The sequence below is a fragment of the Oratosquilla oratoria genome, chromosome 26 (assembly GCF_046742065.1).
Source record: "Oratosquilla oratoria isolate Oo_2021 chromosome 26, ASM4674206v1, whole genome shotgun sequence".
Taxonomy (NCBI): domain Eukaryota; kingdom Metazoa; phylum Arthropoda; class Malacostraca; order Stomatopoda; family Squillidae; genus Oratosquilla; species Oratosquilla oratoria.
The window spans coordinates 52,336,814-52,352,957 of record NC_134802.1 but is presented as its reverse complement, the minus strand read 5'-3'; the positions used below and the strand labels follow the sequence as shown (position 1 = coordinate 52,352,957).

Sequence of the window (16,144 nt, the reverse complement as noted above, 5' to 3'; positions counted from 1 at the left end):
CAGTCCTCTGGCACTCTACCCTCTCTTAAACAAACATTAAACAACCTCACCAGCCAGTCCACCATCACTACACCTCCTTTCTTCAGACATTCTGCATGGCATCCATCCAGACCAGGTGCCTTACCTGCTCTCATCATCTTAACAGCTGGTTTCACTTCATCCTTCCCTATTTCTCCTCCATTTTCCTCACTCATCACTCTCATCTTCTTAGCGCTTCCCAATGCAACTACCTTTTCTTCCCTATCCTCCTTCACATTTAGCAACTCCCTAAAATACTCTGCCCACCTTCCTCTCACTGCCTTCTCTTCCATTATCATCTCTCCATCTGCACCTTTTACCTTTTCTTCTCTACTTGATTCGCCTCCTTTTTCTCTTTTAATTTCCTTCCAAAACATCTTTTCATTGCTTTCAAAGTTTTCTGTCATACTCTTTCCCCATTTCACATCTGCTCTCCTCTTTGCTTCCTTTATCTTATGCTTAGCTTCCCTTCTCTTTACTTTGTACCTCTCATACGATTCCCTCGTCCTAATTTGCAGCCAATCTATGAATGCCTGCTTCTTCTCTTCTACATATTTCTTTGCTTCCTCATCCCACCACTCACTACCCTTCCTTCTTTTTCCTCCCGCCCTCCTTGTTCCACACACCATCTTTGCACACCTTATGACTCCCTCCTTGAACCATCCCCATTCCTCCTCCACTCCTAGTTCTACTCTATCCTTTACTCCCTCCCACTCCTCTTTCAGTTTCTTCTTAAACTCACTCTCCTTTTTTCCTCATTTAAGCAGTTCACTCTAAGTACCTCCCTACCTTCTGCCCTTTTCCTCTTTCTCCACCTATTCTCCACTCTCATTTTACCTTCCACCAGAAAATGATCTGACATTCCCACACTCTCTCCCCTTAGAACATGTACATCCTTAACTCTTCCTACCATACTCCTGGTCACCACTATATAGTCCATTGACACTCTGCCACCCTTCCATCCACCACCCTCTCCCATGTGTACTTATGCTTGACTTTCTTCTTAAACACTGTATTTGCTATCATCAACTCTCTTTCAAGACACATCTCCACCATCATTTCTCCACTACGATTTTTACCTGGAACTCCATACTTCCCAATCACTCCGTCTATTGGTTCATTTCCTACCCTAGCATTAAGGTCTCCCAATACAACTACATTGACATTTCTCCCTAATCCCTCTATGCACTCATTTATATCTACCCAAAAAGCCTCCCTTTCCTCTACGCTCTTCTCACTACCAGGTCCATACGCACTTACAAAAACCCACATCTCCCTTCCCAGCTTCACCTTCATCCACATCAACCTTGATGAAACCTCCTTCCACTCCACTACCCGCTTACTTATCTCTTCACTTACTAGTATAGCCACCCCTTCTCTCCCTCGTCCCCTCTTCACTCCTGAGTACCTCCCAGCTACACTCCCAAACTCACAGTTGCCCTTTCCTTTCATTTTAGTTTCACTCAAAGCCAGCACATCCATCTTTCTTTTCACAAACATACTGCCCATCTCTTACTCTCATCTGTACCACATCCACGCACATTAAAAGACCCAAACCTTAGGGTACTGGTTGGAAAACTCCCAGACCCTCTTATGCCTTTTCTTTTCTTTTTAGGAATGTCCCCTTTCGGGGCTACAGGTAGTAGGACTCCTAATCCCATCCCCGTCCCGTTTTTGTCGCCTTTTACGACTCAAGTGGAAAGACTTGGTGGTAGCATTCTCTCCCCCCACCACAGGGTCGGCAAAAACAGAAAGTGAATACTCAGAGAAATGGTACAGGACAGCAACAAGGGGTTGGGGGAAAGCATAACAGAGGGACAGTCGTAGCATAAAAGTGTCATCATTTCTCTATGAACAGAGTTTTCCTCTATCATAGACAAAATTATGTGTGGCTCTGGTCCATAGGGACACCCCATATAGACCCTAAAGTATCAACTGCATGCTACTTTGCCACAATAACATGCAGCCAATACCCCACAATTTAAATGTTACAAAAACTACACTTAAAATAATACTAATAGACAATAATAATGACATAACCCATTCTTGATTCTGTTTAACATTATGGAGTTCAATACACAGAGAGGGCTAACATAACCAATTGCAAGACATTGTTACTTATTCAAACCTGGTTATTGATAACTAAATGAATGCTGCCGCCAATCTGGAAATGTGGTACGTTGTAAAGGGCAAGTGTCTCTTGGATGACTCCCTGCCCTCCAATAGCTGCATCTCCGTGAACCTATAAATAAAAGGAGTATTTGCTGATGACAGTATGAATAACCATTTCTTGCCAATATTTCGAGCAGTATATATTTCCATACAATTATACACAGCGTCACAAACCTGCAGATTGACAACTTTGTCTCCTGGTTGCGCTCCCGACTCCCCCGAGTAATAATCTTCTCCGAGTGTGCACTGTCTTCCCCGAGTCTTGCCACACACCACTGGATTAATTGCTTCAAGGTGGGATGGATTTGGCATCATGGATACATGCAACTTTTTACCATTTACATCCAAATCAACTGAACTAGCTGTAAACCATAATTAAAGTGTTGTAAGCATATATCTACACATACCAGAGGCCCTTCCCCACCTAACCTAACCTATATATGACACAAAATCCCATTCAACTGCCCCTTCCCTCTTCAGCACCTCATGGATGAAGAGTCACAGCTACCCCTCACCACAATGTTTGAGCCAAAAGCTGTAAAGTAAGGAACACTTTCTTCACTGCAGTACCCAGCAGCGAGAGCTGCTTAACCCCCACTCTTTCACCATATAATAACCCTCCTCCTCCCCCATTCATCTATGAAGCAGGTGAGAAGCATACCAATAGATAATTTTGTTATCTACATACATATACCAAAGGCTTTTTCCCCCTTATAAGGGAGGTAGCCAAAAAACAAAGGTATAAAAACCACTCCCACCCATTCCATCCCTATCACACTCCACTCCCCTCCACCCTCTTATCTTGGCACCTCCTGGATGACGGGTCATCCCTGTATCTTGTCCACTGCCCTGGGTCAGAAGCAGTGACGCAAGACACAGCACATCCACAGCAAGGCCGCTTCACTAATTTGGCGACCCCCCCCCCTCTCCATCCCCTCATACAGAAAAGGAGAAGACAGGGAGAAATCCCTTCAGGGTGTCAAATTTTTCTTACATACTCCCTCACCCCCATCCCCCAATAGATAATTAATTTTCTTATCTAAAGCTTGATAAAGTAAATAAATATATAAAGTTACAGGATTCATTGTGCTGTAATAATAACTTCCTTCAGCATGATCAATAGTTTGGTAGTTTTCCATCACTTAACTTTCATTCTTCTTCCTCTCCAATTTAATGAAGCAGCCTTACTGTGGATGTGCTGTGTCTTGCGACATTGCTTCTGACCCAGGGCAGTGGACAAGGTGCAGGGATGACCCGTCATCCAGGAGGTGCTCAGATAAGAGGGAGGGTGGAGGGGTGTGGAGTGTATTCAGGGATGGAATGGGTGGAAATTATTTTATGCCTTTCCTTTTTTGGCTACCTCCCTTGTAAGGGGGAAAAAGCCTTGGTATATGTATGTATGTATGTCCTCTCATTTACTATTCTGATTATCAATATGTCAAGACTTGAAAACCCTTGCAAAATATAACTGGGGGTAACACCATTCCATAATAAAAGTATAATTTACATTTACTAGGACATGGTACTCCAGCAACTGAATAAAACAATCTGGCAACAATCAAAGGCAGTAGCCATACAAAAAAAAAAAAAAAAAAAAAAAAAAAAAAAAAAAAAAAAAAAAAAAAAAAAAAAAAAAAAAAAAAAAAAAAAAAAAAAAAAAAAAAAAAAAAAAAAAAAAAAAAAAAAAAAAACCACTGGGTGTTCACTAGATAAAGTGCAGTTCAATGACTTGTTTATTGCACAGTGCACTTTCACAGATGCATTATAAGACTTGACAAGTGTCATAAAATCCTGATAATACCTCAAAGCCTCTTATAGCTCTCAGCATGATGAAAGCTCTAGATAGAGCTCTGAGCTGAAAATATTGGAACAAAGTATTGGGTGTATTCCAATCAGTTATCTAAGTTCTACAAATTACTTTAAAATGATTGTTGCTTCATGTTATGGAATATATACATTACTTTCTCATTATGAAGGAGGATGTAGAAAAAGAACTTTCAAACTGGGTGGGAACATAGAACAACAACCATCATATAAAATGTCTGGAAACTATTACCTGAATACTGTTAGACAATTTTATTCAGCTGGGAACAACTTCCTTTCTTAAACAAGTCAAGACTATTGCATTTAAAACATTAAGGAAAATGAATATGCACACAAAAGGTAGTGCACATGATACCAAAAATGTACAATCATCAACACCACATGGTCTGTATTTTTGCTTAAGGCAGTGGTTCCAGTGGCGTCGCTGAGGGGCGGGGGCGGGAGGGGAGGTCCACCCTGGGCGGCACGTGCCAGGGGGTGGAATATTGATGAAGAGAAAAAAAAAAAAAAAAAAATCTTAATATTTTTTTTACCAAAACGAGTTTTTAAGGTTGTAATATGGTACTATTTTTAAACAGATTTTTCAACTGTAGTATCAGGACTGTGTCTAAAGCTAATTTTCTTACCCTATGAATGTTTTCCTAACCTACATTTGCTTTAGATGCTTTTCTAGCATTCAGTGATTTTGTCAGCTATCTTAAAATAAATTAAAAATGACATAATGATGATGCGAATTTACGTAAATATGAGTGCTGGTAAAACCCGAAACCAGTAAGATATAACTTTATTTTATTTATTGATATAAAATGGCACAAAACTAAAAATATCTAGCAAATTAATATTTGTGTTGGTCTATGTCAGCAGCCATGTTGTAGGATCAATGGCTAGGCAAAATTTATATTCCTAGGTTAGGAAAAAATCCTAGGCTAGGAACTTTTGCTTTAGACATGCCCCAGTTTTATATCCAATGAAGATAAATATTTTAAGTTAAGTATTCCTGCTTTATATTAAATAATTTGCCCCACCCCCAATGGGGGGAGGGTTGGTAAATCTTACACCCACCCTGGGCGGCAAAAACAGTTGCTACGCCACTGAGTGGTTCCCAAACTGGGGGTAAATTACCCCCCCTGGGGGGGGGAAGGTAACAAATTTTCAGGGGTAATGGGGGGTGAAAAAAAAAAAAAATAAAAAATAAAATAACGAAAAAATTGCAGTACCCAGCATTAGGATTAATGTTAACTTAGCACATATAGTTGTAAATCTGGAGGGAGAAAAAAAAAAAAAAAAAAAAAAAAAAAAAAAAAAAAAAAGGGGACCCACTGGCTTAAGGTAAGAGACAAATTGTGAAATAAATTGAACATACTCAAGTGTGATAAAACATCTCCTGAATTCTTGACTTCCGTGGGAAATTCTGGTAAGCCCTTCATCTTAGCAAACATAATTGATGCTGGCAGTTTCAAAGGTCCATACAACAGGTTTAGCCGTCCTCGATGAGCCATACCAATCAACACTTCCTCCACATTATCTGGAATATAAAAGTTTTTTTCAACATAATTTTTATTCAATTCTTGCACTCAGCTCCACTGACATAAAGTTAATAATTATATTTGCCAAAACTGGAAATTTGCAGCCTCAGCGGCCAGCAAGTCCTTAGACTTTCCCACAGTTCTTTCGAGACGAATCCCCACAGTTGTTTGTTTTATTACTGCAAGTCTCTTTTCTATGTTAACAGCTTGCAGGAGAGTATGGAGGGGCAGTTGCAGGAGGAGGATGAGGGGGATGAGGAGAGAGGAGTAATAGGAGTAGGAGGAAGATTAGAATGAGGATGATGATGATGATGAGGAGGAGGAGGAGGAGGAGGAGAGGGATGAAGTCACAGATCATCTCCAATTGTGAAGAAAAGGAGAGACTCAGTACCAGCCTCTTCATGTTGCACCAACATAAGGGAGGTAGCCAAACTCAAAAGGCACAATTCTACCCCCACCCACTACACTCCCATTCACCACTCCTCCTCGATGACAAATCATCCTTACATCTCACCTACTGCCCTGGGTCAGAAGCAATGCAGCACGACACAGCGCATCCACAGCAAGGCTGCTTCATTTAATCAGTGATCCCCCCCCCCCTCTCTGTCCCCACATCCAGAAAAAGGGAACATACATATACTAAGGCTTTTTTCCCCTTACAAGGGAGGTAGTCAAAAAGGAAAAGGCATAAAATCATTCCCACCCATTCCATCCCTGAATACAATCCACACCCCTCCACCCTCCCTCTCATCTTAGCACCTCCTGGATGACGGGTCATCCCTGCACCTTGTCCACTGCCCTGGGTCAGAAGCAGTGTCGCAAGAGAAGACGGGGAAAAATCCCTTTGTGCTGTGTCAAAATATCATTCACACATACTCCCTAACCTCCCCATCCCCCACCCACACCCTTCCATCATCCATAAACAACCATTCTCCACTCACTCCTATCTTCTCCTTTCCTTCCTCAACAGACTTTCCCCTCTTTCCCAATGCCCTTTTCACCCCATCCATCCATCTCATCCTTGGTCACTCCCTAATGTTCAATCCTTCCACCTCTGCCCTCCACATTTCTTTTACTAATCTATCTTCACTCACTCTTTCCATGTGTCCAAACCATCCCAATACTTCATCAACCCTATCTCCCAACTCCTTTTCCACCTCCACTCTCCTTCTCACCTCCTTGTTTGTCACTCTATCTAACCTAGTAACCTCTACCATACTTCTCAGATATTTCATCTCAAACACATTTAAACTCTTTCTCTCTTGTTCCATGTTTCTGCCCCATACAGTGCTGTCGACAGAATCACCCTTTCATACAATCTATTTCTCATTATACTTTTTAAATTTCAATATACCAGAAATCCACTCTGACAAAAATAAATAAATAAAATGAAAATGAAAAACAGAAACAAACCTGAGGAAAGATGCTCAAACATGTCTGTGATGAAAGCCATCAAGGATTCTGCTCCTTCCCCACCATATCTTTTAACAGATTGGAATTTGTTGGTGAGGAACTTGTCCCATGCTTGTGACTGAAGCATAACTTTTGCAATTCTTACTCTCTTTTCTACTGGCAAAACAAAATCAGAGAGTTCTTCGACAGCATTGGCAAACCATTCCCGCTCTTCCAGGGTCTGTGCAAGTGTCCAAATAAGGAGAGGTTAATGCTTCACCAGAATTCCATATCAGCAACAGAATTTAACTTTTTCAAGGGCAACATAAACATTATTTTCTTACCTCCTGTTAAGTGATTTTATACAATACTAAGGGTACTCTCTTCACATTAAGGAATTAAGGACACCTCAGGCATAACAGATTTTATACAAGATACAAATCTTTGATTCATTAACTAGAGCAAATAACTTGTACACTTGAAAGATAGTAATTAGTGAAAGAACCTAGGAGCTATTATAAGTCTGTGTATAAGCAGGATATCATGAAGAAAAACCACACCATGTCCATACATACACGTACAGTTACGAGCAAAATTTTTTACCCAGAGTTTTTCATTATACAAAATTAAAATTATCTTCTGACATTTTATCTATAAAAGAAAATTACCTAATTGTAAGCTAAATGGCTAAATACTACAGAGGAAAATTTATCACATACTGAAAAAAAGCATACTGATGATGTGAAAATTGTAGCAAGAATAAAAAAATTTGCTCATGACTATCCCAAAGTTCCTTTCGCCCTTATAAAGGGATGGCCAAGTCAAAGCATCCACTTCCCACACACTAAAACAAATGACAATATGTCTATTTATATACCAAGAGCTGTTTCCCTCTTATAAGGGAGGTACCCAACTCAAAGGCACGTACCTACTCCCACCCATTCCACTCACATCCACCACCCTTTCCTCCCTCTATCTTAGTTCCTCATGGATGATGGTCATCCCTGTACCCTGCCCACTGCCCTGGGTTAGGAGAATGTAGCAAGACACAGTACATCCACAGCAAGGCTGCTTCACTTTATCAGCGACTCCCCCCCCCTCCATACTTCTCAGACAGTTCATCTCAAACACATTCACACTTTTCCTTTCTGCCTCTCTTAAATCCCAAGTCTCTGCCCCATATAAAGCTGTCAACACAATCATCCCTTCGTACAATCTCCTCTTTGCATCCATTCCCAGATGTATTTCTCTTGACATTTTTTAATTCTCTGTAACTTATATAATTTACTAACCAGTAAATGTGTGAATTCAACTCCCAAGTGACCACAGTATTTTTCTTGTAATATTTGTTCAAGTTCTTCCAGAGATGCAGATGAAGGAGATCCTGTCACGAGTCCTTCCAGATCATATTTATCACTTCCCGAGAGGCCATACAGCTTTGGATCAAGCTCTGGAACAATCCTGTAACACAAATAATCATCAGACGTATTCTAAAATAAATGAGAAGGAAAATGTTGTTCTTGTCTGATCCATTTTTTGTGTGGGTGAAAGGTGGGGGGAGGGGATACCACCATGTAAGGAAATGGTGTGGATGAACCAGCTACAGCTGTCAGGCCCTATTGTGGAAGAACAGTGTCTTGCTGCATTACCTCAGACCCGAGTATTTGGAAAAATGTACCACAATATACTTATATACAATATTGTTGAATATCTAAAAAAGGAAGTATGGTAGAGAAATTGTATCAACACAGTCTTGAAAATATCACAATGTCAAAAATGGGTAACAAAACACTCCTCAAACAAAAGGTAAAATGAACACAGCAATAACACAAGGTATAATCACACTTACCTGGTATTAGGACGAAGTGGATTGATTTCTGCTTTAAGATGACCATGATCTCTGTATGCATCAATAAAGCGCAAAACAGTGCTGTTTTTTGCCCGGCTTTGTATAACATCATCTGAAACTGTGTACCAACAAATAAACAAATTAACATAAATTAATAAAATAATGAATTATATTTTCTTAATACAAAGGAATATAAAGATGCAAACAACAACTTACAGGGCTGCTTGCTGAGTGAAAGGGGGTTGTAAACAGTTGAAACAGTCAAGAACCACTGACTTGATTTTAAATCAAGTCAGTGATTTATGTGCATTAACTCTTGATGTGAGAAACATGTTAAATTGGGGTTGGGCTCCATATAATTAGTAATTTTTCAAAGGTGTCAATTTCATTTGAACTCACAACATGAACTTGCAGTTTGTTCAAATTGTTCCAAACATTTACAACGTGGTTAAAGAAAAATGTTTTTTATTCACTGGTGTTTGATCTCTTATAAACTATTTTGTAGCCATTATTTCTTGTGATTGCTTTAGATATTTGGGGTTGCATGTGGCAGGAAGGGAATGGAGGTGGAGGTAAATTGTAGATTAAGAGAAGCAAGTACATACCTCAGGGGATTAAAAAGTGTAACAAGAAATAGGCACCTGGGAATGAATGTAAGGAGGAGATTGTATGAAGGAGTGATTGTGCCAATGGCACTGTATGGGACAGAGACAGGAAAAGTTTAAATGTGTTAAAGATGAAATGTCTCAGAAGTATGGTAGGGGTCTAGGTTAGATAGAGTGAGAAATGAGTAGGAGAGTGGAAATGGAAAAGGAAATGACAGATAGAGCTGACGAAAGATTATTGGGATGGTTTGGACACACTGAAAGAATATGTGAAGAAAGATTAGTAAAAGAGGTGTGGAAGGCAGAGGTGGAGGGAGTGAACTTGAGGAGACAACCGAGGATGAGATGGATGGATGGGGTGAAGGGGACATTGACCAAGACAGGAATGTCTGTTGAGCAAGAAAGGGAGTAGGCAAGAGATAGGGATGAGTGGAGAGTGACTGTGTATGGATGACTGTTTTGGAAGGAGGGGAGGGGCAGGTGATGGGGGCTTATGTGATTCACCATGGTTTTTGGATCACGTGTTGCACTTGTGATTGACATATTTCCCTCCCAGAAGAGAGCTAACAGTTTTTATAAGACCGATCTACAGGTAATGCTGTGACCTTACACGTACACACACCCCAAACTCCCCGCCAACGAGTTGGAGTAACAACCCGCATTGCAGCGATACTGAAATTATTTCAGCCCTGGGCGGGATTCGAACCCGGACCGCCGTAGTGGCAGCCGGGAACTCTACCAACTGGGCCACGAGTGTATACGATATTTTAATGCAGCCCAAAACGGATTTCTCTCCATGTTTTTTTTTTCTGCATGAGGGGACAGAGAAGGGAGGGTCGCTGATTAAGTGAAGAAGCCTTGCTGTGGATGTAGTGTGTCTTGCTATATTGCTTCTGACCCAGGGCAGTGGGCGGGATACAGGGATAACCATCATCCATGAGGAGCTAAGATGAGAGGGAGGAAAGGGTGGTGAATGGGAGTGGGATGAGTTAAATACGCGTCTTTGACTGGGCTATCTCCCTTATAAGGAGGGAAAAACTGATGGTACATAGATTTCTTGCGATATTACTATGGTCCAAAATAAAATAATAATCTATGGTCACATAAATGTAGTCAAGGAACATTATAAAGACTCCAATTAAATCACCCCCACATCATTTGGGCTAAATAAAATAATTTCACTCAGATGCTCTTCACAAGTGTACCTCTTACAGCTATCAATTGGTCTGAGACAATGTGCCGCGACTTCAATTTGTTAATCTTTGTCCAAAAAATTATTCCGCATGCCTCACGATGCTCAGGAATATGTATTTTATAGCCCTCTCACCCTCCTAAATGTCCGATCTAGATTATAAATTCTTACTAGGTAGACAAAGAAAAACGTATGAATAGGAAGTCGCGGTCACGAATTCGTAATCGAATAATGTCAGGCTTCGCGGGCTTTGAAGGATCGCTCCAAGAGGTCAGTAGCTTCTCATATCCTAGTCCCTCACCCTATCTGGAAATATATCTATATAGTGACATACCTTTGATAGCCAAGATAGTTATATATACGTGTGTAGACTTTAAGCCAGACTTTACGCTCCAGTAGGGTCCACATCTCAATATACGTTTAGAATAAACACACTACAAAAAGTTAAAAGACAAAATGGATGAATGCATGATAAAGTAAAATACTAATTGAGAACAGATGGAGGCTGCCGCAGCGTGGCCAGAAGTTGCCCTGTTTCGTCAAGGATTGTATAATAGTGACCTTTGTGTCTATCATTATTTTAATAATTTGATATTTGCCTAGAATGGCCATTCGTTACACAAACATCCATTTCTGAAATCCGTGCTGTGGAAAGGTAATACTGTTCAAATCAACAATAAAGTGTTGTCTTGTCATTAAGAATATCTACTTCGGAAATAAGTATAACTTTGTGCATTCAAATTTGCCTGTAGAATAACATTGGAAGAAACATAAATCAATTCGTAGAAGAAATCAGTGTATTTAAAAGGAGAAATATATTCGGGTTTCTTTTTCTTCATAACCTCACGGTATTATAAAGGACCGCAATGGTCTGTTAATAAAAAATCCAGGTCATTACAGTGGTGATTTATAACATTGGAAGAAACGATCAACTGCGGTACATCTGCACGCAACTGATGGAATTCAAATCAAGTGTCGTTGGTCATCATTATCGATTATGTAACGCCTCCTCGGGTCTCGGGCTTCAGAATGCTTGTCCTGTTGAATCAACTGGATGTATCGCGTGGAAGGCATCCCGATCAACCATGCAAATGGCAATTGCCAGCTTTTGTCAATTTTGGTAATTCCCAGTGACGACAAATGCAGTTACAAGCATGTAAATAAACAAGCAAATGAATAATCAACTGTAATACATACATACTGTTCTGTTCTGAGTAATTAGGGAGTGAAGCTCCCACGGGCTTTTAATGTGAGCCCGTTTGGAGGGTGATTTGACTTATGAGTGTGTGTACATACATACGTGTGTGTATATATATATATATATATATATATATATATATATATATATATATATATATATATATATAAATATATATATATATATATATATATATATATATATATATATATACACGAGTATAACAAATAACCATGAGTGCATAGTGACCTACACGTAGAACTGACGAAACCATTACTGTAAATCACTCGGTGAACAACGGTCATGCATATTCAACTATAGTCAGCGCAAGGAGAAATGACCGATAAGGCGGGGCTAGGAGATTTCCCGGTGTTGCCACATATGGGCATCCATGGCGAGAACGTGCGTATGGATGCAATGTTTTCTGAATGCAGTGTGAGGGGGGCGGGGCCAGAGATTAGATGTAGCGGCAACGTCGCTCTCTCATGCACATATGCCATATCTAGACTTAAAGAAACGAAACCTTTGTATAGAAAACATTGCTTTGATTTTTACCTCAGTGGTGGTGTGTGACAAAAAATTATGATATAATCATACGAGGCAAAATTATAAAATTATAAAATAGAATTTTAAAATAAAATAAAATTATAAAATAATTATATGTGGCACCACAGGGGAACTCCCAGTGCTCCGCCCTAACGGCCAGATCTCAGTGCAACGGGTATAACGTACCCAGACAGCCTGAACAAGTGTGTGCGTCATGTAACAGTTTTGGTCTTTTGCTTTTCATAAGACTGCACGTCCACCACAGTCTATCTAGTCTAACGGGACCGACCACCATTACACATGCATCTTTCTTCATTTTGTGTATTTCAGAAAATTTTAAAATTTCCGGATGCTACAAGTTAAACTTGCAGTTTCTTAATTGTATAAAAAAAATCTTCCATATATAGTGATTTATTACAGAACCAGAATGCCATTCCCGATGTTCCAGTAACGCTTAAGTTCCTTATATTTTAATCTAATATTTCAGTTCTCCTTACCCAAGCTGACGCATATTGTTCATTTTATGCAGGCTACAATCAGGCGATTTTATTCGGAACAGGACAAGACCTGTCTAGATAGAATTTCATATATTTTAACCCGTTCCTTCACTGTGAACATAACTGCAGCTGGGGGCAAGAATCGTGCTCACGGGGTTATGAAATTCAACTTGTCCACGGGATAACTGACTAAGCATTCGTGCAAGATATCGTGTCGCACAGAAAAAATCTTACAATTTCTCGATAGCGAAAGGGGTCAAGCTACTTACACATTAGCATTCGGGGCATGTTCATATGCTGGCAGATCTACATAGCGACAGGTTTTTCTAGAGTTCTGTTTAGAGTCATTTAAAACAAGTTCGGGATGGACTCTATAACGGGGTCCAGATTGACCCCGTTTAGTTGTATTTCCTCTGCCTGGCAGTTCCGGGCAAAATCAGTTTAATTAACAACAAGTATAAAAATACAATAAATAAAACGAAACAAGATAGAATAAAATAAAAACGAAGATAACATTTGCTTCCCCGACACAAAGACAGGCAAGCATACCCAGCAGTTGTCGAGGTTACGTTAGGTTACTAAGTTATGAGAAAAAAAAAAGGAAACGGCAAAAATATATAAATAAAACAATGGTGTCGGAAAAACAAAAATGACACAAAAACCAATACTTTAGATTCGACACAGTTTTAGTTATACGTTGATAAATTGGGCAGGTAAGTAATGCGAGCGACTGATGAGCGATAGAGCAAGTGTTATCGAGTGGACGTCGCGAGATAGGAAGCGTGGAAGAGGGAGGCCAGACAGAAGGTGGAGAGACAAGATAGAGAAGTTTGCAGGAGTGACGTGGCAGAGGATGGCGCGGTCGTGTGAATCATGGAATGCTATGAGGGAGCCCTTTGTTCAGCAGTGGACTCAGGATGGCCGATTTGATTGATTTTGGAAGCTCATCTTCTTAATAATTATTCTTTCCATATCCAACATTGTTATACACCCAGCTTACAGGATCGGTGTAAGTTATAAGTAGATGGACAATAATTTGTACAAAATAGACAAATAAGATAAATAACTAAATAAATCAAATAAAACCTGAGAAATGGACCGTTGTTGCCAAATAACGATTTTTATTTCTTAGTTGGTGATGGAAATACCGTAAATATTCTGGTTGAGATAGACAGATGGATGGAAAATTAGTGAAACGTTACAATTGTGAAAATTTAGCCTGAAATTTGGAAATAATTTTATTTTTAACAAATTGTGTGTAAGTTGCCGTTTACGTTTGCGGGCTGACTGTAGCCTTGACGTGTGTGCAACATCTGCTTCTCATGCAACTCAAGTACAGTATTTGTAAAGCAACAGTCGAGCTTCTACTAGTTTCCCGCCATTTTTTCGAAATAGTACCCCTTCGCTGACGAGCCTTTTATCTACTCATTTATTGCGATACACTTTTTAACACATTCGGTAGTCACATCGCTTTATGGTTATTATGGATTATTCACCCACCATCCACAGTATCTTTTTAATGCCAGTGGAGTAAGATACGGCAGATAATTCTAATTTCCACTTATATTAGAAAGAAGAAATCTTAAGAATATATATATATATATATATATATATATATATATATATATATATATATATATATATATATATATATATATATATCAACATCTGTGGTAGCTTACTCTGAAATATCTATAATACCTTTTCACTGTTTCACCTGGTCACTTGTATTGTAATATTTGAAATGCATGGAAGACCTACATCTCAAACAAATCATAATAATCTAGTTAAAAAAATACACACACACACACACACACACACACATATATATATATATATATATAATATATGTGTGTGTGTGTGTGTGTGCGTGCGTGTGTGTGAAAAATCGTTTTCCTGACCTCGCATGAACTTGGTGAACTTGTCTGCTTTCTTTGTGGCACACTGACCTATTTTTCCCTGACCGTCGCGGATTCGTTGAAGAACGTTAACTATTTTGCATTAATGTCGCTTTCAGAATTGACTAAATGTCAGTCCTTTTAACCCTCAACCATGCTAATGAATAAAAAATAGTTTGAATTAAATATATATAAATGTTCTTACCGCTTCTGTGCTGTAGTAATTTATTGCAAATAAAAAAATATTTCATTATTCGAATTCACAACAACAAAAAGTACGCCGGACGCGAGAGACCAAAAACATTCTCTTAAATGTTAATTTCCTTTAACAAAACCAATGCAAAGCGACAAACGCCCTTAACTTTAAGCGTGTGTATGTGTGGATCAGAACCTGGCTGGGGGGTCCACTCAGCAGACTATATTCACCGAACTATGAACAAATTACAAAATTGCACTACTATACTCACACTAAAGAACTGACAGTTTTACCACTCAAACATGAGTGATTTAACCTTCAAACGACGTGCTAATAAAGAAAAAATATATATGGTGGGTAAAAATGAACACTGAAAAATGAAAACAACGCAGCCGAGGCGTCGTGGCAAGTACATTTTCTACAATAAACTATGTATTAATGCGCATTAACGTAATGTTCACATATATGTTCATGTACTTACGTGTAAATTCACGTGGTTTGGCTGGCACGTAGCCGTATACACCGCTCTGAACGTGGTAAGAACGGCGATGGGATCGGGATGATGTTATGCAAACGACAGAGGATACTGGCCGATGAACTCCGGGAAACAAGGAGCTGTATCCTCTTCGGAAGATGGCCCCTCTAAAGGAACGATTCATTTTGGCGGGAAAATGATCCTATTTGCATAGAAACAGGGCTAAAATGGTCCGCACTGTATTTTAACTCTTCAACCCTTTCCTTTGCCCGGGCATAACCAAACAGGTTGAGTACTATGTGTTGGACCAGCTGTGAGAGTGGCGTTCGAGTATTCAGCAAATTACTCACGTAGAACAAATACTTTTAAAATTATCATCTATCAAATAAGTATATTTAATGTGTGTAACTATTGTCGTTTTTTTGTTTGTTTGTTTTTTATCTGTTACAACTTTCTGAAACCAATGCGTAGTTGAACGTTACTTTAAGGGGAAATGAAAAAGATTGGATGGGAGCGCTCTGATTGGTTGAAATGAGAGGCGTGAGCGAGTTCAGGGTCGTTCATTGGCCGAGACATTTAGTGTCGTCATTTCGATAAATCAGCCCCGAAGGATTTTTATTCATTTCAAACTGATAATGAATAATCTTATTCAAATGTTTAAAAATCCACATAGCAACAGATATGAATAAAATTTTACATGCAGCACAAACGAAAACATGTACTGTATTAGCGCGTTCATAGGTCAAATAAATTTTC

General features: G+C 39.4%; 1 protein-coding gene across 1 annotated transcript in view; it reads right to left on the bottom strand.

Moving 5' to 3' along the window:
• LOC143039579 (2-oxoadipate dehydrogenase complex component E1) overlaps positions 1 to 15,712 on the bottom strand; it is a 30,362-nt gene extending 14,650 nt beyond the window's left edge. Inside the window, exons 1-7 of the mRNA XM_076209809.1 lie at positions 15,395 to 15,712; positions 8,782 to 8,899; positions 8,225 to 8,393; positions 6,954 to 7,173; positions 5,378 to 5,539; positions 2,365 to 2,552; positions 2,147 to 2,260 (exon numbers count right to left, since the gene is read on the bottom strand). Of these exons, the coding sequence (XP_076065924.1) occupies positions 2,147 to 2,260; positions 2,365 to 2,552; positions 5,378 to 5,539; positions 6,954 to 7,173; positions 8,225 to 8,393; positions 8,782 to 8,899; positions 15,395 to 15,572 (1,149 nt within the window). The 5' untranslated portion in view covers positions 15,573 to 15,712. The remainder of the gene's footprint in view (positions 1 to 2,146; positions 2,261 to 2,364; positions 2,553 to 5,377; positions 5,540 to 6,953; positions 7,174 to 8,224; positions 8,394 to 8,781; positions 8,900 to 15,394) is intronic.
• Positions 15,713 to 16,144: the final 432 nt, after the last annotated feature.